We start from the raw sequence: 25929 nt of genomic DNA on the forward strand, positions 1-25929 counted from the left end.
CTCATCACAGCAGCACATGTAAATGGCTGCTCACCTCACTCCTGCCACATTCATTCAGGCACCTATCAAATTGTCAGAGGGGAACATAGAGCTGTTGTCGAATCTCAAGCTTGAACCCCTCCATTAAAGTCAAGAGATATCTACCTGTACCACTCTTAAGAATTAGATGAACATGTGATCATCCCTACTACTGTGTTGAGCAAGAGGAGGTGCAGGATAAGGAAGCCTTGCATATTAACACTTTTGAGTGTTGAAACTCAAAGAACTTTGTTGAATTTCTTATGAGCAGATCTTTTTCTCTTTGTTGTTTTTCACTCACAGACAGTAACTTTGTGCTGGGGAACGCACAGGTCCAGTCTCTCTATCCCATCGTGTACTGTTCTGATGGCTTCTGTGAACTCACTGGCTATGCCCGGGCGGAACTGATGCAGAAGAGCTGTGCGTGTCATTTTCTGTATGGGCCAGAGACCAGTGATAAGCTGATGGCACAGATCCAGGGCGCACTGGACGAAAGGCGGGAGTTTAAGACGGAACTGGTCTTCTACAAAAAAGGAGGTAGGAGTCACATAGTTAACTACATGCCTTGGTCCAACTTCATAGGTGTATTTTCTATGTACTAACGTTTAAATGAATCATTTGATACAATGCACTTATTGTATACATACATGTTTTTACATTGTACTTATTTAAAAAAAAAAAACACCTGCATGTAATTACAGCTGTAATTACACTGTTGATCTTCCCATTACACCTTAACCCAGCCTTAAGCCTACCCATACCACCAAACCTGTCCCTAACCTTACAAGTATCCCACCTCAATAGCAGCAAAAGTATATTGTACTTATTTTTTGATGTAAGTACATAGCAGTTAAGGACACCTAATATAAAGTGTGATCTATGCCAGTGTAAAAAACAAATGACAGAATTAGTATTAGTCCATCCCAGTTTCCCACAGTTAATTTAGTTTTTTATAATTTTACAATATATTAATTCATAATTTATATTGTCAATAATTTAATTATCAGTTATTGTTAATAATAATAATAATAATAATAATAATAATGAGTTGCATTAAGACCTAAATGTGACCTGCATTTAGAAAGGGAAAAGGGTTCATTAAGGAGGTTGCCAAAGGTTGCCATAAAGCAATTAAATTACTACAGGTCCACTGTGGATGAGGACACCAAATCAAGCCAAACTCTAAAATCAGTTAATCACAAATACATGTTGTATATGCTGACTTGATTAGAGTGATACAGCAGGCATAACTGCAGGCAAGAAAGATTAATTAATTAACACAAAGGGGTGAGGAACAGTGATGGAGGGATTAAAAATAAAAGAACAGAAGTAAACTATGTACTGAATAAGATCATTTAAATTTAATCAGCCCAGTATTTTTTTTAGATCTTGAAACAATGGATGTTGTTATTATTATACGGCTCTCTGGAATAGTTTGCTGAATTGGACGATTCTGCTGTTAAATCTTTTATAATTGACTGTAATGAAAATTATTTCCAACACAGCTGTGTTAGATTCCACTGTCTGATAAAAACTAAATTTCACCTCAAATCGATATTTCATGTGAATTTAGTTAAGTGGCAGTGTAATAAGTAAGATAATGTGAGTATGTACTGTACATGATCCCTGATTATTGATCAACATTTAAAATGATTTGATTTGAATTGGCAGTGCTAGGCATTTTAATGGATAATAAAATGCATGTACAAACTGAATAAATGCAATCTTGATTTTATAATCAACTGATCTGAAAGGAAAACACATTTACAATGGCTCACATTAGGAGTAATCCCTCACAGTAGATGACCAAACAAATACCATTTCAGTTCAGACAATCCATTTATTTGAACAAATTGACTTTAAATGCCTGCCTTGTTCTTTAACTTGTGTCTGGAGCAGCTGAGCATAGATTATGATAACATCATAATTCAGCAGCTGTCTTTTCTCTCCCTCACCGATTTCCCTTAAAAATAACACAGTATGCCTTTAAACCAGCCTTGGATAAACAGTGGCTCAGAGATAACAATGATTTCTGATGGCTTGATTCTTGAGTGCAGCGTGTCATATAGTTAATTCCATCCACGTTTTTACCCACCTGCGGTCAAGGGAACACGATTCCATCCCTGTACCAGGAGACCACTGTGAATTGCTGTGAACATACAGCGTATATCTCTCTGTCAAACCCTATCAGACACCAGAACAGTTAGGGAGAATCTGCCAGACATTTTTCGCAAAAGGTTTTCCAAACACAGCAGCACTGACAACCGATTTCTCACCCGATTCACTTTAATTTAGCATTCGTGCAACATGCATCGGGGGAAATTTGCTCCTATTTCAGTGTCCAAATTCAGAGAGCACACTGTGTGAGCAGTGTTGAGTTCGATTCATTAATTTGACTGGTTTGTAAGAGATACTCTATCTGTTTGTTGCCTTTTCAAAGAAAATAGGCAATTTGTGTATTCTTCTATCCAGTTGATAATGGTTCATTTGTGGATTGTCTGAACGGCTGCAGTCCTGTGCAGCATTCCGAATGCTTCCTCTTTCACATTTCCTCTGTACATCGGTCCCAACAATCCTCCAGTCACTTTGTCATGGACTTCTAAATGCTGTGGTGCTCGCAAAACACATCTCACGCACCTCTCATGGCCCGCAGGTTCAGGTTGAGATTGTACATAGTTCAAAGGGAATAGAAGATCATAGTTGCAAGACTGCTGTAAATTCCCACAGTTGCACAACTGCCATTTTGCATTGAGAGACTGTCAGTGAGATGAAGAGCTCAACAGACTGTCAAATTCACATTCATATATCACTTTGAAATAAAACATCAAATACACCAATTAAAAAGACGATCATACAATGAAGACTCAAAAAAAGTAATTTTATACTGCTGAAATAACTGGGTAGAGTTAAAATGTCTTAGGAATAGCATTTAAAGGACTGCTTTGTAAATGTTTTTTTGTTAATTAAATCTCCATTATATTAAACGTTTTAACAATGTTTTGGGCAATGTTGGGGAGCGATGCTATTCAAACTTAAAGGAATAGTTCATATTTACTCACCCTTTATGCTTTGGCATCCCAGATGCGTATGACTTTCTTTTTAGAACAAAAAAGATTTTTAGAACATACCTCAGCTCTGTAGGTCCATACAATGCAAGTGAATGGTTACCAAAAAGCACATAAGGTTCAGCATAAAAGTAATTCTTATGAATCCAGTGGTTTTATCAATGCCTTCTCAAGCAATTTAATCATTTTGGGGTAAAAATAATAATAATAATAAAAAACAGCCCAGAAAGTAGCAATACATTTATTCAAGTGCCTCTACCAGGGGCGTTGCTAGACATAAAGCTCTACTGGGGCACAGGTCCCCCATTTTTGTCTGAGATAGCAAAAGTAACTAAGGAGGCCGTAGCTTACCGATAAGTCAATTAAATATAAATTTCATATCCGAAAGAATGATTCATTGTTATCACAAACAATCAAAGACAGTAGTACAGAACACAACATTGTGTGTATTTTCTTTGCTATACAGTGCTGCAGGCAGGGACGTTTGTTTTAAAAACACCAGGCTGGGTAGTCGGGTAACTTAGGGGGGTTCGGGGGCATGCTCCCCCGAGAAAATTTGGATTTCTCAGACCTACATATGTGTATTTTAAGGTGTTTGAAAGGCAAAAAATTGGATAACAATAGCTTTAAAAGAATGTTAGTGGGCAGCATAGCATAAATTATTTATCAAGCAGATAACAGATTCTTAAACAAAGGATAAATGTTGCAATGAATGATCCACACTACAAAATGTTAATGTGTATTGTCAACATTCAAAACTATTTTAACTCTTCCAAAAATGTTGTTTTTGCGTAGTAACTCTACACACAAACATAAAATGATTAGCCCACATACACACAAAACTACACACAGATATGAATTATGTAAAAAACTACTATCTTGTGTTTTTTGCTTATTCAGTGTGCAGTGGAAGTGTATGAGAGTTTGTCACACGTACATGTATGTGCCCAAAAACACTGTATATATTATACAGGATGTTTGATGAATGTTACAGTTATTGAACTGAACTGAACTGAATCAACACTGAAGTGACAATTAACTGAATAGGCAAAAATGGCAAGTCAGAAACTCAACTCTATTCTAAAGCACTGTGTGTGTGTGTGTGTGTGTGTGTGTGTGTGTGTGTGTGTGTGTGTGTGTGTGTGTGTGTGTGTGTGTGTGTGTGTGTGTGTGTGTGCGTGTAAACAGAATGCATAAACAGAAATTCAAGGGGGTACAAATTATTTCTTTCTTTCTCAAAACTAAGTTTCTCACTTCACGCTCGCTACTGCGCAGACTCTGAGACTTTGGCGGCTTCACTTTTCTTCAATGGAAGAGAGAGTACGGCGTCGGCCGTTTTCTTTTACAGTCTGATCGGAACAAAATACGGGACTTATTCCGCCATAATGCACGTTGCACTTTCTCTCATTCATTGTAGGCTAATGCGAGACTAGTGCACTCTTTTTCTGTAAAAGTTTTTTTTTGCCTATAGTAAAGTGCAATTCCATTTCTTGGCAGAGGTTTTTCATATGGGTTTTTCTGAGGCTTGATGCTTTTGCATCTAATGTCTGATGATGTAAATTGTTTATCAAGTAAGTCTTACCTCCCTCAAACTCATCATCTCTCCTTTCTGCTTCCCTGTCCCTGCTTCGTACAAAAAATAATAATAATAATTCTGATGTCCATCTACAGAAGCCAATAATGAATAAAATAAGATTATTTGTATTATTTACAAACTTTTGTTTCGTCATGTTTTGATAGCCTACCTTAATAGCGTGCCAACACCTGACCGGACTTCAGTGTGTTCAAATATGTGCGCGCTGCACTGCAGTTGCTTGGAAACAGACGCGCGCGGAGATGGATTTCTGTCGCGCGGTTCAGTTTCTGTTTTCGGTTAAACTGCGTTGCTTTTACAAGCGTTGATTGTTTTATTACTGCGTTGCAAATAGAGAATTTCTATTACCCTATAATAATTTCTATTAAATACACTGACAAATAAAATAAATTGTTAAACTCAAACTTCAGATTTACTGGGGCACAGCAGATTTATACTGGGGCACGTGCCCCAGTAAAAGGTGTCTAGCGACGCCCCTGGCCTCTACTATGTTATAGTTTTGACTTGAATAATATAAATAGGTGCGTTATGTTTTTATTACTATAAATGTAACAGTTCAAATTTAATACTGTCACCCTTAGATTGTTCATTTATTCAAAATCCCTCTCTGGTTTTGTGTCAGTGAAGGGTTTATATGCTGTTTATATGCTGCGATTTAAATTCTAAATTAATTGGATAGTTTTTGTTTTGTTTTGTTTTTATAAAAACATATACAAGTAACTAGGTGTTTACATAAGTATTAGTGACGGGAAGTCAGATTCTGGATCTTTCGGACAGTTCGTTTCAATGACCTGTTTAAAAAAAACTAATTTAAGTCAACTACATGGTTTACACAAGCTTGTATCAGCAGCTTGTCGGTTCTTCACAGACATGTCTGAGTTTCCTTAGTTTAATGTACTGGTGACTCGAGAACGGTACCATTAACCGACTCTTGACTCGAGAAAGAACTGCTGTCATCACTGTACTGCTATTGACACGAGAACTACTGCTATCAGATCACTGTTATATTTCCAATTCGTTTCTTTTGTTATACTCTATGCTTTTCAGCAAAATACAACAGAAACATAAATTTTGCTGCCTTTATGAAACCCTCGGCAGACAGTACTCTTGGACTAACTGGAGTGTTGAATGAGTTGGCAGGAATGACTGTTAGGCACGTCCGAAAGTGAGTTTTGATTGAGCAACTTGTAGATCTCTGCTAACTCGAGCAACAAACTTTTTCATTTTGTAAACTGGAAATGGCAATAAAGTTGCACAGTTGCTTTGAGATACAATTGTAGTTAATTTAGTGTATTAAAGAGCTCTTATGTGAGGTTTAAGAATGATTGCTGACCCTTTAGGCCAATAATCATCATAACAACCTTGCATCCATTGTACTGTCAAACTAGTAGCTGTTTAATTAATGTTTATTTTAGCTGTTCACTGCATGTGGCACAAATTAATATATTGTATTTAGCTGTTCTCAGCGGCACATTCTTTATTCATAGGTTGGCATGTTGCCATTTTTTGAACGTATTGCTCATTGTATTATATGTTCTATGGTCTGTGACTGCTGGTTCAATGAAATGTGTTCTTTTTTTATTGAAATTAACTTCTCTTGACTCAAGCTGTGCCTAATGATGGGGTTTGGTGACACACACACACACACACACACACACACACACACACACACACACACACACACACACACACACACACATATGTCTGGTGCACTATCTTTGTGAGGACTCTCCATAGACGTAATGGTTTTTATACTGGACAAACTGTATATTCTATCCCCTTACACTGCCCCTATCCCTAAACCTACCCATCACAGGAGACATTCTGCATTTTTACATTTTCAATAAAAATAATTCTGTATGATTTATAAGCTTTTGTACCCATGGGGACCTCAATTTAGGTCCCCACGGTGACATGAGTCCCCATGAGTCTGTGTGCATTCAGGTTTAAGTCCCCACCGGTGTAGAAAAACATGTCCACACATACACACACACACACACACACACACACACACACACACACACACACACACACACACACACACACACACACACACACACACACACACACACAGAGAGAGAACTGTGTATCAATAGGAACTCCAACCTCTAGCCAAGCATGTTCTACCTCTTTCTTTCCATTTCCCTCCGTTTTGATTTAATGAGGCATGGAATGATGCTGTGGCATAATGTTGAGCAGCTGCAGAACGTTGAACCTACAGAAGGCAAACATATCCGCACACAAACACAGACACACAACAGTGAATTCTGAGCTCAGCATTCAAGACATGAATGCATAAATACCTGACAGTAAAATAAAATGGTGTTTTATATACATTAAATCTGGATCTACACAAATCTATATGCTCATTAAATTAAAAATTAATTTTAAATATTTAAAATGATTTAAAATGGAGTAGGCCTATTCCCAAACTTGCATTGTTGAATGTTTTGCATTGCGACTCGCATTGTGAAAATAAGGTTTTGACTATTGCAGTGTGACGTCACTGATGGAGATTCTCTGTGCTGAACATAAAAGACCCAGGAAATTAATTCTTGACTGTTTACTTATACATTTAATTGATTTGTTGTTGCAGCACTATATCTTGGCTCATGGGTAATTAAGGTAGTACAGCCATTGAGACAAACAAAAGCTAGTTCTGATTGAGACTAAAAGCAATACGCAGAAAAGGTCTTATCAAGCCATTTATAGATCTATGCTACATTTTAAACATGAAGTCTGGTCTTAATATAAGGCTCAGCAAATGCTTATTGTGTGTCAATATTGAATGTTCACGTTTAATGTTAACTCTGACGGCAGTTATTATGTTGTGACAGGAACTCAGTTCTGGTGTCTTCTGGATATCGTGCCCATTAAGAATGAGAAGGGAGAGGTGGTGCTCTTTCTAGTATCACACAAGGACATAACAGACAACAAGAAAGTCCAAGATGAAGAACAGAGCCCAGAAAGAGGTGAGTGTTGCTACCTTCATGATGGGATTTTCCAGATTCCAGTTAAAACCAATTTTTTTTTTTTTACTATTAATTAAGTATATAATAATATATACTATTATTACGTGTGTGTGTGTGTGTGTGTGTGTATGTGAATATATAATTTAATTTTAAAAAAATGTTGCTGTCATCTCGCTCACAACCCTCACATGAGAAAACGTCTCGGTTACATATGGTAACCCTCGTTCCCTGAGGGAGGGAACGGAGACGTACGTCGTGGTGAACGACGAATAGGAATCTCGCTAGAGAGGCCAATCTACTTCGAGTGAAACTAAACAAGCCAATACACATTGGCGTGCAATCATTTGCATCAGCTGTGCAGCCTCGCAGCGCGGGTATTTAACGAGCAGCTGGTGAGATTGCACTTCAGTTTTTTGCTGAGGAGCCAAGCCTGAAAAGCTGGTCGCCCCGGCGGGTAGCGGCAGATGTGGCGACGGGACGTACGTCTCCGTTCCCTCCCTCAGGGAACGAGGGTTACCATATGTAACCGAGACGTTCCCTATCGTTCGGTCACTACGACGTACGTCGTGGTGAACGACGAATAGGAATCCCTACCAAAGTGCCACAGCTGCTGCACCCCATCCAGCGCCCTGAGTAAGCCTCTACACCTTCTTGCCTGGAAGGACGATAGGAAGGGGCTTACACCGAGAGTATCCTTCACTGTTGTTCCGTGATAACCCATACAGTGAGATTATTGGATAACACTGGGAAGCGTGCCCGAATTGAGGGAAGGGAACACTGCGGAACCCACATTCTTAAGAAGAGTTATGTGGGAATACACATATGGACTAACCCAAGGGTTGTACTGCATATGAATAAAGGGTGACTTAGCCCAAGGGAAAGACACAGGCTTCCGTTTAAAAGCAGCCGTGGAAGATATACACATATGGGATCCCCGTAGGGTCACACATATGGGACCCAGCCTAGACCCGGTTCTCAAGATTCAGCGGGTAAAGGCCTGGCACCGGACGCTCCGCCACGACCAGGCCGAGGGTGTTTGGAGGACTCGACAGGTTTTAACTCTGGAGCAATAAGGATGCACAGTAGGGTGCAGCAAGCCGACAGAGCCGGTACTCTCAGTGCTTCTACCCGTTTAGGGTGAGAACACGGGAGGACACGGGCTCTACACGTAGGCTATAGTATCTAGCGAACGTGTTAGGTGTCGCCCAGCCCGCAGCTCTACAGATATCTGTTAGCGAGGAGCCACGTGCCAGCGCCCAGGAGGATGCAACGCCTCTCGTGGAGTGTGCATGCAACCTGAGCGGGCAGGGCACGCCTTGAGCTTCGTAAGCCAAGGCGATGGCATCCACTATCCAGTGGGCCATCCTCTGCTTGGAGACAGCCTTTCCCTTCTGCTGGCCTCCGTAACAGACAAAGAGCTGGTCTGAGGTCCTGACGCTTTGTGTTCTGTCCACGTACATACGCAGAGCGCGAACGGGACAGAGCAAAGCCAGGGCTGGGTCTGCCTCCTCCAGGGGCAGCGCTTGCAGGTTCACTACCTTATCTCTAAAGGGAGTGGTAGGAACCTTGGGCACATAGCCAGGCCGGGGTCTCAGTACAACATGGTTGTCACCCGGCCCGAACTCTAGGCACGATTCGTCGACCGAAAATGCTTGCAGGTCCCCTACCCTCTTGATCGAGGCCAGTGCAAACAGCAGCAAAGTCTTCAAGGAGAGAAGCTTTAAGTCTGCTGACTGCAAAGGCTCAAAGGGAGCATCCTGAAGTGCTCGAAGCACCAGGGAAAGGTCCCAAGAGGGTATGGAGGGGGGACGAGGAGGATTTAATCGTCTCGCCCCCCTAAGGAACCTGACGACCAGGTCGTGCTTCCCAACTGTTTTGCCATCTATGTGGTCATGATATGCTGAAATAGCAGCAGCATGTACTTTAAGGGTGGAGGGAGACAGCCTTCGCTCCAACCCTTGCTGCAAGAAGGAAAGCACTGACCCTATCGAACATCTTCGGGGGTCCTCTCTGCGGGAGGAACACCACTCGACAAACAGGTTCCACTTCAAGGCGTACGCACGTCTCGTAGACGGCGCTAGCGCAGAAGTGATGGTGTTAAGTACCTCTGGGGGTAAGTCACCTAGAACCTCCGCGTCCCGTCCAGGGACCAGACATGGAGTTTCCAGAGGTCCGGACGCGGGTGCCAAAGGGTGCCCCGTCTCTGAGTCAGAAGATCCTTCCTCAGAGGAATGGGCCAGGGAGGGACTGTCACGAGGAGCATGAGTTCTGGGAACCAAGTCCGGGTGGGCCAATAGGGAGCCACCAGAAGGACCTGCTCCTCGTCCTCCCTGACTTTGCACAGGGTCTGTGCAAGTAGGCTCACTGGGGGAAAAGCATATTTGCGGAGGCCCCGGGGCCAGCTGTGTGCCAGTGCATCCGTGCCGAGTGTTCCCTCGGTCAGGGAGTAAAACAACCGGCAGTGGGAGGTCTCTGAGGAGGCAAACAGGTCTACCTGAGCCTCTCCGAACTCTCTCCAGATCAGCTGAACCACCTGGGGGTGGAGTCGCCATTCTCCCGGAAGCACAGCTCGTGATAGCTCGTCGGCCACACGGTTGAGCACACCGGGGACATACATGGCTCGAAGCGACCTCAGATGCTTCTGACTCCAAAGGAGGAGATGGCGGGCGAGTTGCGACATGCGACGGGAGCGTAGACCACCCTGATGGTTGATGTACGCAACGGTCGCAGTGTTGTCCGTACGGACCAGCACGTCTCTGCCCTGTAGCGGCCTTTTCAGGCGGCTCAGAGCGAGATGTACTGCTAGCAACTCGAGGCAGTTGATGTGCCAGTGCAGTTGGGGGCCCGTCCACACCCCTGACACTGCATGCCCGTTGTACGTGGCACCCCAGCCGGTGGCAGAGGCATCTGTGAAAACCACAGCATGCCTGGACACCTGTTCCAAAGGGACTCCTGCCCGGAGGAACGAGGGGTCTGACCACGGACTGAAGGTTTGACGGCACTCCGGTGTGATTGCCACCCGGTGAGTGCCGTGATGCCACGCCCATCTCGGGACTCGGCCGTGAAGCCAGTGCTGAAGCGGTCTCATATGGAGCAGGCCGAGCGGAGTTACCGCTGCTGCCGCTGCCATATGCCCCAGGAGCCTCTGAAAGAATTTCAGTGGGACCGCCGTCCTGCCCTTGAACGTGTTCAAGCAGTTCAGCACCGACTGAGCGCGTTGCTCTGTGAGGCGCGCTGTCTGTGCGACCGAATCCAACTCCATACCGAGATAAGAGATCCTCTGCACAGGGGCGAGTTTGCTCTTCTCCCAGTTGACCTGAAGGCCCAGCTGGCTGAGGTGCCTGAGCACGAGGTCCCTGTGTTCGCATAACTGATCTCGAGAGTGTGCTAATATGAGCCAGTCGTCGAGATAGTTGAGAATGCGAACGCCCTGTTCTCTCATGGGAACAAGGGCCCCCTCCGTGACCTTCGTGAAGACACGGGGGGACAGGGCCAGCCCGAAGGGTAGGACCTTGTACTGATATGCTCGACCCTCGAACGCAAAGCGCAGAAACGGCCTGTGTCGAGGAAGAATCGAGACATGAAAGTACGCGTCCTTCAGGTCGATCGCTGCAAACCAATCTTGGGGACGGATGCATTCGAAAATGCGTTTCTGCGTGAGCATTTTGAACGGTAGCCTGTGAAGGCTCCGATTCAAAACTCGCAGGTCCAAGATCGGTCGTAACCCACCACCTTTCTTGGGTACAATGAAGTAGGGACTGTAGTGCCCTGACCTCATATCGGCTGGAGGGACCGGCTCTATCGCGTCCTTCGCCAGTAGGACTGCGATCTCCGCGCGCAAGACATGGGCATCGGCTGCTCTCACTGTAGTGGAGTGGATGGCCCGAAACTTGGGGGGACGCCGGGCGAACTGAATCGCATAGCCGAGCCTGATGGTCCGAATGAGCCAGCGAGACGGGCTGGGGAGCGCTAGCCAGGCTCGCAGAGACCGTACAAGCGGGACCAAAGGGACCGTAGGCGTACCCGGAGTGGGGCAGCGAGGTGGAACACAGGGGCTCGGCTCGGGAGGCTCTCTCTGGGAGGCGGCCCGTAGCGGAGTCTGAGTGTGCTGCGCAACACTTACCTGGTTCCACGACGCGGGAGGTGCAGGAGACGGCTTGGTTGCGTTCTCGAGCTGCACACTGCTGCCTGCTGGCGATAGAAGAGGTGGATGAGAGCCTTTGAGCGCTCACGGCGCACCTACCAGCTGTAAGAACAGCTTTTTTGTTTGCTCAGTTTGTACCGGACAACACAGAAAGACAAACACACAAAGAAGAAGACTGTCCCCGCTGCCGCGTTGTGACACCCGCACCGAAGAGAGGTCCAAACGGTTTCCTTCCACTCCTAGAAGACGCATCGAATGCTTGGCTCCGAAGCAAAAAGCTGAAGTGCAATCTCACCAGCTGCTCGTTAAATACCCGCGCTGCGAGGCTGCACAGCTGCACAGCTGATGCAAATGATTGCACGCCAATGTGTATTGGCTTGTTTAGTTTCACTCGAAGTAGATTGGCCTCTCTAGCGAGATTCCTATTCGTCGTTCACCACGACGTACGTCGTAGTGACCGAACGATAGGGAACTATATTTACAATTCTTTATTAGTATGTAATTTTGGTGGATCCTTACTTTTTATGCTCTAGGTCTTTAGTAAACCATCTACAGTATGTACTGGTGGTTTAAAGAACCCAGAAACCAATGCACTGATTCGTGCATTTTTATTTATTTTTGCTTGTTAATCCAGTCTCGCAAGTACTTTCAATAATGAGGGTTACCTTTTAAAATGTACTAAAAACACAGTTGTACTGTTTTGATGAAAAAAAGAGAAAAGCAAGAGTCATAATGAGTTAAAAAAATTGCTGTATAGTATACAGTAAAGGTAGGTATGCAAGCAAAGTGCTATAACAAAGGGAGTATGGTTTCAAAAGGGCAAATTGTCTTTTTATACAGACAGCAACACTTTTAGCCTTCTAAGGGATGCTCTACAAAGCGTATTACAGGATAATTTTGCCTATTCTCCCTTAATTCCACTAATATTCATATATACCTCGAACACCTGGTCCTGTCAGTGTCATACTTAGAAAGCTCATCCTATCCTCTATTTCTCATTCCCTCTCACTTCTTGGCTACTGAATCATGCGTTGTGGATGCTTCGATACAGGCCAACAGCATCTCATGTGGTGCTCGCTGTTACAGTAATCCTGACACTTCTCCTCCCCAGAGAGAAAGAGAGAGAGAGAGCAGTAGACTGATAAAGAGAGAGAGATGAAAACACACACAAACGACACAGGGAGGGCCGGTAGGAAAGCTTGGCACAGAGGTGTGAAGCTCCCTTTAGTGGCCTGAGCTTGAGCCAAAGCACGGTTACTGTTCATTTGGTTGATGGATGAACATTGTACTGGCACTAGGAATAATAAATCTGGTCAATGATGTCAACTCATTAAGAAAAGCGTAATTAGACTTATATAATAAAGGGGGAAATAAAAAAAAATAAAAAAATAAAAAGGACAGAATGAGGATTTTGGAAAGAACTAAAAAAAATACATTGGAGGATTTGTAAGACATCTAGTTACAAGAAACTGACAGATGGTTCTCTCCAAATTAAAGTCATCAATTAAAACTAAAGCCATCAATTAAAATCAACACTTCAGTCAAGGGTTGGTTGCTGGGAACATGTTAGTTTGCATATGAGAAGAGAGTAAATCTCCTCTAATGTATTGCTGTCAGATAATACACACTGTTCAAAAGTTTGGGGTCAGTACAATTTTTTACTGAAATTAATATTGTTCTATTCAGCAAGGAAATAAATTAATCAAAAATGAGAGTTAAGACATTTATCATATATAAATGTATATGTATATATTTAAATAAATGATGTTCTTTTTATTTGCAATTGTTTAAAATATAGTTTTTTGTTGTTGTTGTTTTGGAGGTTGAGATGTTTTTGGTGTGGAAAAAAAGCAACCAAAACAAAATTTCTCTTTTCTGTTCTATGAACTAAAGCAAAAGATACAGGTAGTGGCATGATATTAGAGTAAAATTATGACAGAATTTAGATTTTTGGGTGAACTACTGCTTTAAAAACAAATTATGGCTACTAAATCACTATGTCACAGAATCAGGCCACCTTTCAAAATATCTCTGAACACCCCTTGTGCATGATAGAATGAGAGTCTGGTAGCCTTTAGAGAGGGAAGAAGAACAAGCACAAACAACCAAATTAGCATATTTTTCCTTTTTAAAAAGCTTCAAAAGGCTACAGTTGTCCATTATAAATGTGGCTGTTTATTTCCCATGGTGTTATCTAGCTGTGTTCACAATTTTTCAAATGAATAAGTGTTGTGTTTTACATTGGATGCATTACTTTTTTGTCATATTTGCAAACCCTTGATAAACTAATGAATGCAAATGTAATTTGTATTGAGCAGGCAGCATGCTAATGGATAAATGTAATCGTTCTATTCGTTCAGAAGATTATGGGTGAGAAATTAAGGTAGACTTTTCTAATAACTTCAGTTAAGTAATGGTTCAAATCGGTGCTCTTGTTTCACTGATGCGCAGTAAAGCAACATGTGCTATTTTTTTGTTTTTCTACCTTGATGTTATTTTGTGTTGAGCAAAACAGTTCTGAAATGAAATCAATAAAAATTATATATGGCTGTTCTCTGCTTAGACGTGGAGACGGGGTTGGAGGTGCACAAGGTCACACGGCCACCGGGCTTCAATGCCAACCGGCGGCGTAGTAGAGCTGTGCTTTACCAACTGTCTGGACACCTGCAGAAACAAGACAAGAGCAAACTTAAGATCAACAATGTAAGTCCTTAAACTCTCAGTAATACAATGTCTTATGCTATAAACCTGGATGTACCCCTAGCCTGCACCACTTCAGCAGTGCAATATTTACATCATTTGCATTGAATATTTCAAGTATTACAGAAGTATAAAATACAACATTGAATTTGTAAAGCTAAATAAATATATAAACAATGTTGTGTTCACTTATGAGAAAAAGTCATCAGTGTGGCTTTTAAGGTCATTTACTACTTCTTCTCAAAGGTATTGGATTATTTAATTCATTGTGACTGAGCAGCACACATCATACTGTTTATGGAAATATTGATTAAAGTTAAAAATGTAACCAAAAATGAATTAAACATTTCTGTCTGAACATTGCTATCATTTAGAACATGTTTGGCGAGAAGCCGCCCATCCCAGAGTACAAAGTGGCAGCCATTCAGAAGAGCCGTTTCATTCTTCTCCATTATGGCACCTTCAAAGCTGGCTGGGATTGGCTGATCCTGTTAGCGACCTTTTATGTAGCAGTTACTGTTCCCTACAATGTTTGTTTCACTGTTGTCGGTGGACGGGATGAGGCATCGACCCCTAGAAGTCCACCGAGTGTGAGCGACATCCTTGTGGAAATCCTTTTCATGTTAGGTAAGGCTCAACCTTCAGTGCTATAGTTTTTCGTTTGATCCCATAGCCTGCTAATATGTTCAGGTTTGTGTGCTGTGCAGACAGTCTTTTATATAACAGAGGTAATATACAGCCAGACATCTTTCAATTACTCGGAGCTAGTAAAAAGTTCAAGATGTTACTAAGCAAACGTCATTAAAACAGATCTAGCAATTATAAAGCCTTAAAAACACGAGAAACTGAAAAGATTTTGAAGGACAGTAAGTTCAGCAAATACAAATGCTAAAGATATGTTTTATATATCAAAAGTAACTCTTCAGAAGGCCCATTTTTTCAAATTCATTTATGAGTAAAGTAAGATTCCTATCTGTAGCTATTGCCATACAGGTTAAGGATATACTCGTATACAAATCCATTAGACAAAACATCATATCTCCAGCCATCACCTTTATATTAGAAATTCAGTGTGTGGATAAGCTTTTTAGCACTGCTTAAGGTCAGTTAAAGTTTAATGACAGGATCTGTTTCTGCCCATTAAACAATTTCATAATGTAGAAAAAACTATTTGTATCATCAAAACATTTGCAAAGAAGTGCCTAAAGTCATTTACTAAACTGAGCTTCAATTAAGTGCTACTGTATTTGCTGCAATTGCAATTTCCATTAAATAGTATTATAGTCACTACCCAGACCAAACTTGTACAACCTGTCACTGAATGAGGTAATGATTAAAATACAGTTTTCTGTGCTTTGATAATAAATTAATATCTGTGTCTTCTATTTTTTTCTTTTTTTTTCCTGTGACAGATATTTTGCTAAACTTTCGCACCACATTTGTGAGCACATCAGGCCAGGTGGTGTATGATGGACGATCTATCTGTGTGCATTATGTCACAACCTGGCTCTTCGTGGACCTAATTGCTGCGCTACCTTTTGACCTGTTGTATGCCTTCAATGTCAGTGTGGTAAGTGTTAATTTTGCTCATTCTTATGTAATTTTGAGCCAACTGTTTATTCACAGTTTTAAGGATCTATGTATTTGTGTTTAAATAGTTTTTTAAAGGCACAGTATGTAAGATTTTTTCATAAAAATATCCAAAAACCACTAGCACAGTGTTATATATTTTGTTCACTTGTGTACTTGCGTTATCCCAAATGATTCCAAAAATGTTTAAATACAGATAAATTAGCAATTTTAACTCCTCATTGCGTCGCCTGTCAATTGTGTCATGTCCACGTCGGACGTCATGTCCACGCCCTTTGTTATTGTTTTGAATATGCGACTTATATCAGCGAAAACTACATACTGTGCCTTTAATGGGCCTCACACAGAGCTTTGTGGGACACACACACCATATTTTATATGATGCTGGGCATGCCTTAAATAATTATTAATACTATAATTTCCTTTTGAGCTATGCATTCCATCTCTGTGTGTTTAGTACTTTGGAGTTCATCTGCTGAAGACTGTTCGATTGTTACGGCTTCTACGCTTGCTGCAAAAGCTGGAGCGCTACTCCCAATACAGTGCAGTTGTACTCACATTACTTATGTCGATGTTTGCCTTGCTGGCACATTGGATGGCCTGTGTCTGGTACGTAATCGGGCGCAGCGAGATTGAGAATAACAGCCCTGGTTCCTGGGACATTGGTGAGTATCATATCTACAAACTGTCAACATAACTGTGTCATTCTTTCAAATTTATTTAAACAGATTCTTTAGGTCAGTTTTCCCTTGATCTGGCTGAGCTAAAATAAAAATTATGATTTTAAAAAATATTGAATATCTTTATTAGATGTTTTATGAAACCAGATAAAGTGAAATTAAAGTCAAAAACAACAAAAGAAAAAAAAACGTGATGGCAGTTAGGATATTAGCATAAGTACTGATTCAGATCAGATGCTGGCCTTATTTTGTTAGCCTAAATTGGACAGAAACCATCTTATTGATTTTCACATGTGAAAGAGTTCTTTTCACAGTGTCTAATACACAAGGATCGTTATTGAAGATGTCTGTCCACTACCATGCTTATTACATTGTAAATGTACGCCAGCCTCTTCATGTGCCTTACTAAAAGATTACAAAAGATTACATTTCAGATTACAAATGTTTTGGATTTGTGCTTCTTAAAAGAGGTGCAAATTACTTTTCAAATCAGGTACACTGAAAAATAAGCCAGACGTAATGCGTTTTGTTAGAAAGACAGAACATTCTCTGGCTCTTGAACGACACACCTCTAAAGACCTGATGAGACAGTCTCCGATATAAGACATTATCTTCACGTCATTTCAAGTCTAACTCTGAACAAACTTACCTTTTTCACATTTGTTCATGAACAAGTGAATTACTGTATCAGTTTGACTGGAAATGAACCTCTCTCTCAGTCTCCCATGTGCTGCTCTCCACATGAAAGAGAAAAAAAGACCAAGGGTAAAATAAATTACTGTAGTGCACAGAAGAGTGTATGATGAAATTGATATGATCTGGACCGCATTTAGTTATGGTCCTCTATTTTGATTAGCCTTTTACTGACCGTTTCTGCAGGTTACATAGTTACAGTATCACTGAGTCATCGAATCAATCATTCAACTGATACGGTCAAAAACATTAATACATTTAGGAACGTCACTGCAGTGAGACTGCTTTGACCTCAACAAAAATAAAAAAAAGTAAATCTAAAATGTTTAAAATGTAAGTTACTCTTTACTCACTCGTTTAATAAACAATATAACACTCACGATATCATAATCATGCTGTTGATCCAGTTACTTACACAGCACTCGAATCATGTTCAGTGTATTGAACTGACAGATTTGACAGAAACCAATGATTTGTGAATTGATTAAAAGATTCACAACCATATATAAATATAAATTGATATAATATATAAATTAATTTAAATTAATTAATTAAATTCCTGATACTTGGTGAGATCCATAAGTGGCTTTGGCTACCATTTGTTGTTGTTGTCATGCACAAAAGCCTACTTAAAATATGGGTGTGTCCAACATATTTGCACATATTATTTGAGAATATATTCGTAGAAAATCCCTTACAATATGCCCACAGTCTAATACCATCTGTCATGTCTAATGAAAGCAATTCTGATTAGCCTCAGCATCAGTAGTAACCTCAGGCACATCTGAGCCCTAACTGACCACTATACCACACTGGCTACTGGCCAGCAGTTTAAATTTCATGCACATGTTCTCCCGAAAAGCAAGGATTCTACTTCAGTATCCAGTCTCTGCTGCTGTTGCCAACAATATCACACACCATTCCCTTTTGCCCAGTTTTACATTGGCCAGCCATTAAATATTAAGCACTTGAGGCTGTCTTGACACATTTAGTTTTGCTAGTGGAAATGGAACTTTTTAGCATTCTGCACATCAGATGGAATATTTAACACTGAAACACATGACACATCCAATGTGTAATGAGACTGAAATGTTTTACAGTTCGGCTTTCAAATGGTGAATGTAGAATATTGTACATTTTCTAGATTTACAAAAAGCTGTTTTATATCTGGTGAGTACCAGATTCAGATTGGCTCTTTACATCTATTAATTTTTGTGGAAACTTGAGATAGTGTTATTGATAGTAATGAAATATTGAAGTAGTTTTGAGTAGTGCTGTCTATCTTTGCTGGAAATGGGGAAATGAAAGAATGTAAATGGATTGGAGTTCTGCTGTATGATGAAAGGTTTCTCTGAGGGTTCCTCCAGGAACTGATTGAACTCTGGTTGCTTTGCGCCTCTGTCTCTGTCTTTTTTTAAAGGCTAGCAGCCCGGCAGACCTTGAGAGACCAGAGAGGATTTTCAAGTTGGCTCCAAAAATCCCAGTGTCAAATCAGCAAACTACTTGATTCTTTCTTAAGTGGTTTGGAGGAGAACATAGATTGCCCAACTATTAGAAATAAATATCCTTTTTAGTCTTGTTATTACAGGAATTTTAATATCCTCTTCTTGCCCATCAATCTCCCTCATCTTCCTCAACCAACATTGATTCGGTAGCCCTCTATTTCTGCTTGAGGATCCTGTAAGCTTGAAATTTAGCTTTCATGTGTACTTGTCCTTTTTTTTCCTCCTGCATTGATTTACAACCCAATGTAAGCTTTGTGGTCTGAGACACCATTTTTACATACATTAACGATTTTCTAATCATAGTTTCATCCTAAATAAACAGCAGGATATGTAGAGTATATATCTTTGCAGGCTGTTCCATCAGAGGCATTAATGGTATAAATTAATCTTCTGCGATGCTGTTTGCATGTATACATTTGCACTATTCTTTCTAAAGGCTGTAAGTGCACGGGTTGATGGCTGTTTTTCACAAAAAAATATGCACTCTGTCATCAACTGCAATTTGAATTTTCAAAATCTCAAATAATCCAAATAACGTGACTGGAAAGCAGGCATAAATCTCTGTGGTATCTGGAGGAACCTCTCACTTACACACCAGCTTCACCCAGTCAACCCAGACACACACACACGCTTGTTGTGCTTTCATGTTTTCTGGGGACTTTCAATAGACATAATTATTTTTTATACTGTACAAACTGTATATTCTATCCATTAACCCTACAATCACAATTGTACATTTTCAAAAAACATCATTCTGTATTATTTGTAAGCTGTTTTCTTCACGGGGACCAAAAATGTCCCAACAACGATTTTGGATATTGCCATCTTTCTGGTGAATTTTTTTCCCCATTACCAGGACCACACACACATGCAAATTTTAAGTTTTGATGCCTTTAAATATAAAATAATATCTTTTTTACCTCTACATTGTTGATTGGTAAGTTAATATGAATGCAGCTACTTAAAATATCCATGATTTAATCATGGTTGTGAGTCTGGGCAAATTTTAACATTACTTATGAAATAAAAAATGAAAAATGTAATCTTGAAAATGTGTGAGGAACATTATTTAACTAAAATGAAATAGCTGAAGATTGTCAGATGTAGGTCCTTCTTTAAATGCACAGTATTCCTGCCAGCTAAAAACATTAGTACCATATAAAGATGAAAGCTATTATATGTAATATTATTAAGTATTAAAGCAATTATTTTACTTTGAGGTGAGCTCTCATTTGAGATACAGTGGGATACTGCTGGGAATACAATTAGTGTAATGGTGCAATTATAACACTTTGGTGCAATTATAACACTTACCAAATCTTTCTCAATGTAAATATTTAATGGTACTATTACATACTATTAGTAGTAGTCGAGGTTTTAAACACTTTAAATACTTTTTTTTCTTTTCTTAATCTGGTCAATAAGTGATATTGGTTCTGAAAGCATAAGTGAAAGTGAGAGAAATGGGGAAAATTAGAAAGCAGATATCTTGGCCATGGACATCATGAAAGACAATTCTGCCTATTAGCATATGAAAATGTATTACAGACAACAAAGGGAAGACTTTGGATGGTATATGTCAGGAAAGGCATGACCAAGGTTTACTTTTACATTTACATTTATGCATTTGGCAGACGCTTTTATCCAAAGCGACTTACATTGCAGGGTACACATTTTATATTCTTATCAGTTCTTGATTTCCCTGGGAATTGAACCCATGAACTTGGCGTTGCAAGCGCCAGCGCTCTACTGTTTGAGCTACAGGAAAGCTTAGGAAAGGTTTCTGGTGTATGTGTACATGAGAAAGGTCTTGTAAACTGGAGCTGGTCGCTGTGTAAATGAGAAAAAAGTGTGAGTGTTTGTGTATTTGTGAAGGTTTTGTGTGATTGACAACTGCTAGCTAGAGGTTCTCTGGCACTTTTTTTCCTCTCAACCTTCATTCCCTTTCTTACCTTTCACACTTCTCTCCATCTCCCTTGGGAGTTTTTATGGTTCTTTCCAAAATATCACTTCTAATGCCACATACTACCTCCAAACTAGAAGCTTACAGACAAACAGAGAGAGAAAGAGAGAGAGAAACAAACGTAGAGTCTCAGCCTACTGCTAACTAACTGATGTTCAAAATGCTTCGGGTTCAGCACCATGGACAGGGACAACTGCTCTATATGTGCTCAGTTCTGAGAGTGGCCATGTACCTACTGTAAAACTTATAGGAGTGCCAAACCAGTTGCATTTTGGGTAGTTAGTGCCAAACACAAATGGAAAAAAAAAAAAAAAAACGTCACCAAAACTACAATATTATGAGGATTATAGATAATTTCACTGGCCAAAACAATTGAGTCTGCAAAATAGTAAATGTAAAAGTGTCTTGTCTTACATTTTCTCTTCCTCTTTCTAGGCTGGTTGCATGAGCTGGGTAAACGTCTGGGCACCCCCTACTTCCTGTCCCCTCTTGCATCCCTCATTCCTGATTCACTGCGCCCCACCATCTTGGATGGATTGGTGGTCAATTCAAGCCGGGGAAGCGGCACTGATTTAGTGGGACATGAGTCTGTGTGGAACTCGAGCCAATGGAACACAACAGGAGCGGGGCCGGTGGGCACTTCAAATGCCGGACAGACTGCAGCTGTATTGGGAGGTGGGCCCTCGATTCGGAGTTCATATGTGACGTCCCTGTACTTCGCTTTAAGCAGTCTGACCAGCGTGGGTTTTGGCAATGTCTCAGCCAATACTGACTCAGAGAAGATCTTCTCTATCTGCACCATGCTGATTGGAGGTAATTGCAAGAGAACACAGATACATGTTCTTAAATGATTGTGAGGTTTGGATTTATAATGTTTCACTACAGAGATGTGCCAATAAACCTTTCCAAATGTTGATAATTGAATCTTTTGATACCTGAAATTAAGTGTTCTTTTTTCTTGATCCGCTTAAAATATATACAGTATATACTGTGCTCTACTGTTTAAAAGTTTGGGTTGGTAAGATATTTTTTAAATGAATTTCAATATTATAAAAAATTTAAAATGTTATTTATTCCTGTGATGCAAAATTCTGAAACTAATTTTCAGCAGTCATTGCTCCATTTTTCAGTGTCACCTTATCTTTCAGAAATCATTGTAATATAGTGATTTGGTGCTCATTTAAAAAATTCTTGCTGCTTAATATTTTTATTATAATATTATATTTTTATTAAAAAGTAATATTTTTTTATTATTATGACTTTTTCAAAAAATAAAAAAAAATCTACCGGAGGTAAATCTACTTTTATTTTGTGTGTGCAAAAATAAAAAAAGAAGAATTAGGGATAATCAATGAATTCTGATGAATTTACTGGTATTTTGTGAATATTAAGTAATTATGTGATCAATAAAAAAGTGAATATTCTGATTATGAGTACTTTAAAATGTAATGTAATCTAATTACAAGTATTTAATTTTTGTAATCTGATTATGTAATCCAGATTACATATAATCAGTTACTATCCAGCACTGACCATCGTTTAACTACTACAGAAACTTTAAACATATTTCTAGAAACATGACTGTTAAGTGCATATTTGTGTAATAGTCCTGCAATTACCTATTTATGCCTATGGCCAACATTCAGGATGTCTCACGGCATGTTGGATTGATTGTTTCATTGTAAAACAAGGGATTTGATTCAATCTGTATTTGTTTGTATGGTTCAAAACTTAATGTTGGCATATTTGTGTGGACTCTTAGTAAAAGGCAGCTTACATTGGCTACTCTTAGCTGTTTTATGCTAACTTGACCGCTAGAATTTGAATGCCACAGAGCCATGGAGCTACTTGTTATCTGCTGGGACAGCTGTAATGATTTTTGTGGCTGCATGTGCCCCATGTGGATTCGAGGGAGATTGTGACAGAGGACTGAATTTTAAGGCATGTCCCCTGGGCCATGAAGAGAGAGACACAGGCTTCATTGCACTTAAGAGGGGCAAATGGTTGGATGAAAAAGGCTGGTTGAATCCATGCACACTCACATACATGCACACTGAATCAATCTGTCACCAAATCCTTACACTAAGGGCCATTACTGTCACAGCCAGCTGACAGCTGGGCATACACACAGAGGGTATTTGGGGAACACTGATATGCCTTAGACTAAAAATTACCATAATTATGTCAAACGACTGAGCATTATATTAACCAGACAACAATATGATGTCCACCACTCAACCCAGAGGAAATATTTCTCAGAGTATGCATTTTCATAGCTTAAGATTGCTAAGATTAGCTTGGTTTAGCTTTCTTACCTTAGACTTAAAATCAACATGAAATCAAAAGACAATTCTTGTTTTTAGGGGCCAAGCACCGAAGGTGCGGAGGCACCTATTGAAATCGTTGGCGTTCTTATTATTATCCTTCCGCTTCGGAAGTCTATGGCAGCCCATAGAAACGCTTGCGGGAAAGTTATGAAATTTATGAAAGTTATGAAATGTCCTGATAGAGGACAGTCTGATCTTGAATACTATGCAAACTAATTTTACGTAGTGCTTGCAAAAACAGACTTAAGGCTGTATCTCTGCAACGCTTTATCGTATTTAGACCAAACTTGGTACATGTCATCACAAGCATGAATTGAGGCTACTTGCTGGAGATACAAAGATGGCTATTTTGGCTTATAACATCTGAACGGTTTGTCCAAGAATCATAAAAGTGGTCTCGTTAGATTTAGGGCGTCATGCCGAGTTGACTGACCATATCGACCATTTTAGGTGTTGGCCATTTTGAATTTTGTACCAAAATGCTGGATTTTATGAACGCATGATTGTATCGTTATGAAACTCGGTATGGGTCATCAGTGCGATGCCCTGAAGGAGCCTGTGAAGTTTCAAACCAGTGCCACCTAGTGGTAAAATTAATTTTCAAATGCTTATAACTCTGGGTGTGGTTGACTTATTTTCACGGGGCTCATCTCCTTAGGTTCCTGAATCCTTGCCGAGTCCAGCGATATCAAACATGCTAGGTTTCGCCTTACTGTTTGTGTAGCGTTGTGATTTAGCGCTTAAAAAACATTTGCCAATATCTTCGAAACTGTTTGACCAATCGAGACGAAACCACCGTAGGAAGTTTGGAAGCATAGGTCGTTGGCTAAATACTAATGCCCAAATGACAAAATATTAATAGTAAGTGGCAAGAAAATGCAAACAAAGTCAGGCGTGTGTAATTTTTTATGGGTTTAAACATGTCTGTAACTCCAAAATTAAATGAGATATTATCACCAAATTTGACACACACACACACACGTATGGGCTCACTATGAGGACACATAAAAAATGTTGGGATTGTGCCTCTTGTTGGCACTATAATAGAACAAAACATGAAATTGTCATTGACTTCAATACAGTATTGTGATATAAAATGCTATACTTAACGAATGCATTGGTGTAACATTAAGAAACTCTGTATGTGCCATCGGCACCATTCCTTTAAGGTACTCAAAAGATTTTGAGACAGCACCACCTTTTGGTCCAAAGTTTTAATGAAATTTTCAAAAATGCTAATAAATTTTAAATAAATTAGCCTATTGCAATAAAACTGGTCTCAATAGATCTCTTGGGTCAGGCTGAGAACATAGATACCAAGTTTAACGTATTTGGCCGAACTTCCTGTCCACCATCTTGATTTTCATTCAAAACCTTCTTATTCAAACTCCTCCTAGACCGTTTGTCTGATTTTCACCAAAATCGAATCATATCATCTCCTGACCATGCCGACTAAAAGTTATGGATTTTGTATTGATACACAAAAGCGTTTTCATATACCGCAGCAGCAAAGTTGAAGTATGATGCCAAAATGACTATTCAGAGTTTTATCTCTGCAATGTCTTGACATATTGACACCAAACTTTGTATGTGTCATTAGCCGCGTTTCCATTACCCTTCAAATTGCGCAAATTGAAATTGCGAATTGAAATGCAATGGAAACAGTTTTTGCGCATTTACAGGTCACCTGACTTAGAAGGTGCGGTGTGTTTGGACAGAATACGAGACAGAGTTCTTCATTAAATTCATAAAAGACAAAAGAATTACAGGAATACTGGATTCTAAACCTCAAAGAAATGCCACAATCAAGAGCTCGGAGCAGAAATGAGTGAGAAAAACCCAGAAACACCACAATATAAGGGTCTTTCCTTACCATTAATGCTTGGATAACACGCCTACGTTTCCTCCCATAAATAATAATAATGTCTAGTGCGGTACGTGGCTGTGATATATTTATATAAACTTACGTCCGTTGCCATGATTTTTGGAATGATTTATCACGAGAGGAAAAAAAATGACGTTTTAGTTGCATAACATCGGTTAATGGAAACGCCGTCATTTCACAATAGTTTTTTATCGATATTTAGAAAAAAAACGCAAATGTTTTGCGCAAATCTTTAATGGAAACACGCCTATTGTCACCTCACTCTGACCGGACCACATCAGTTTTGTAACTATGCCACCTATTGGTCAAAAGGGACAAACCATTCAATCATATTATTAGGGACTGTATATATGATTTTTTTCATCCATTTTGACTAAAATCATCTTAAATCATCTTCTTCCGTATGGAAGTCTATGGCAGCCCATAAAACCGCCTGCAGGAAAGTTATGAAATTTGGCACACTGATAGAGGACAGTCTGACAGTCACCATAGCAAATTTGGAATCTCTAACTCAATCACTCTAGCGCCACCAACTGTCAAGTTTCACTCATGTTTATGCTAATAACTGTTGAACCATAAAGGCTAGAAACAAAATTAAATTTCCCACTGATTCCTTGGCTCAAGACGATTCGATTGCATCATATGATGTTATTTTCTGTCATGTAAAACAACAAAGAAAAAATCTTCATATAATCTCACTGCTGTATTGGAAGAACAATACAGCAAGAGAACTCATTTGTCCTTGCTACAGGAATCAGGTTATTAAACCAGTATTTAATAGCTCATATTAATT

At 40.0% G+C, this 25929-nt stretch overlaps 1 protein-coding gene across 1 annotated transcript in view; it reads left to right on the plus strand.

Moving 5' to 3' along the window:
* Nucleotides 1-410: 410 nt before the first annotated feature.
* The window catches only part of kcnh3 (potassium voltage-gated channel, subfamily H (eag-related), member 3), a 58648-nt gene continuing 33129 nt past the window's right edge, over nucleotides 411-25929 (plus strand). The window contains 7 exon segments of the mRNA XM_081367521.1: nucleotides 411-555; nucleotides 7515-7649; nucleotides 14357-14496; nucleotides 14868-15120; nucleotides 15906-16063; nucleotides 16541-16748; nucleotides 21360-21737. Coding sequence (XP_081223647.1) covers nucleotides 426-555; nucleotides 7515-7649; nucleotides 14357-14496; nucleotides 14868-15120; nucleotides 15906-16063; nucleotides 16541-16748; nucleotides 21360-21737 — 1402 coding nt within the window. The 5' untranslated portion in view covers nucleotides 411-425.

This window comes from Scardinius erythrophthalmus, assembly GCF_964197995.2.
Source record: "Scardinius erythrophthalmus genome assembly, chromosome: 6".
In the NCBI taxonomy this organism is placed as follows: Eukaryota; Metazoa; Chordata; class Actinopteri; order Cypriniformes; family Leuciscidae; genus Scardinius; species Scardinius erythrophthalmus.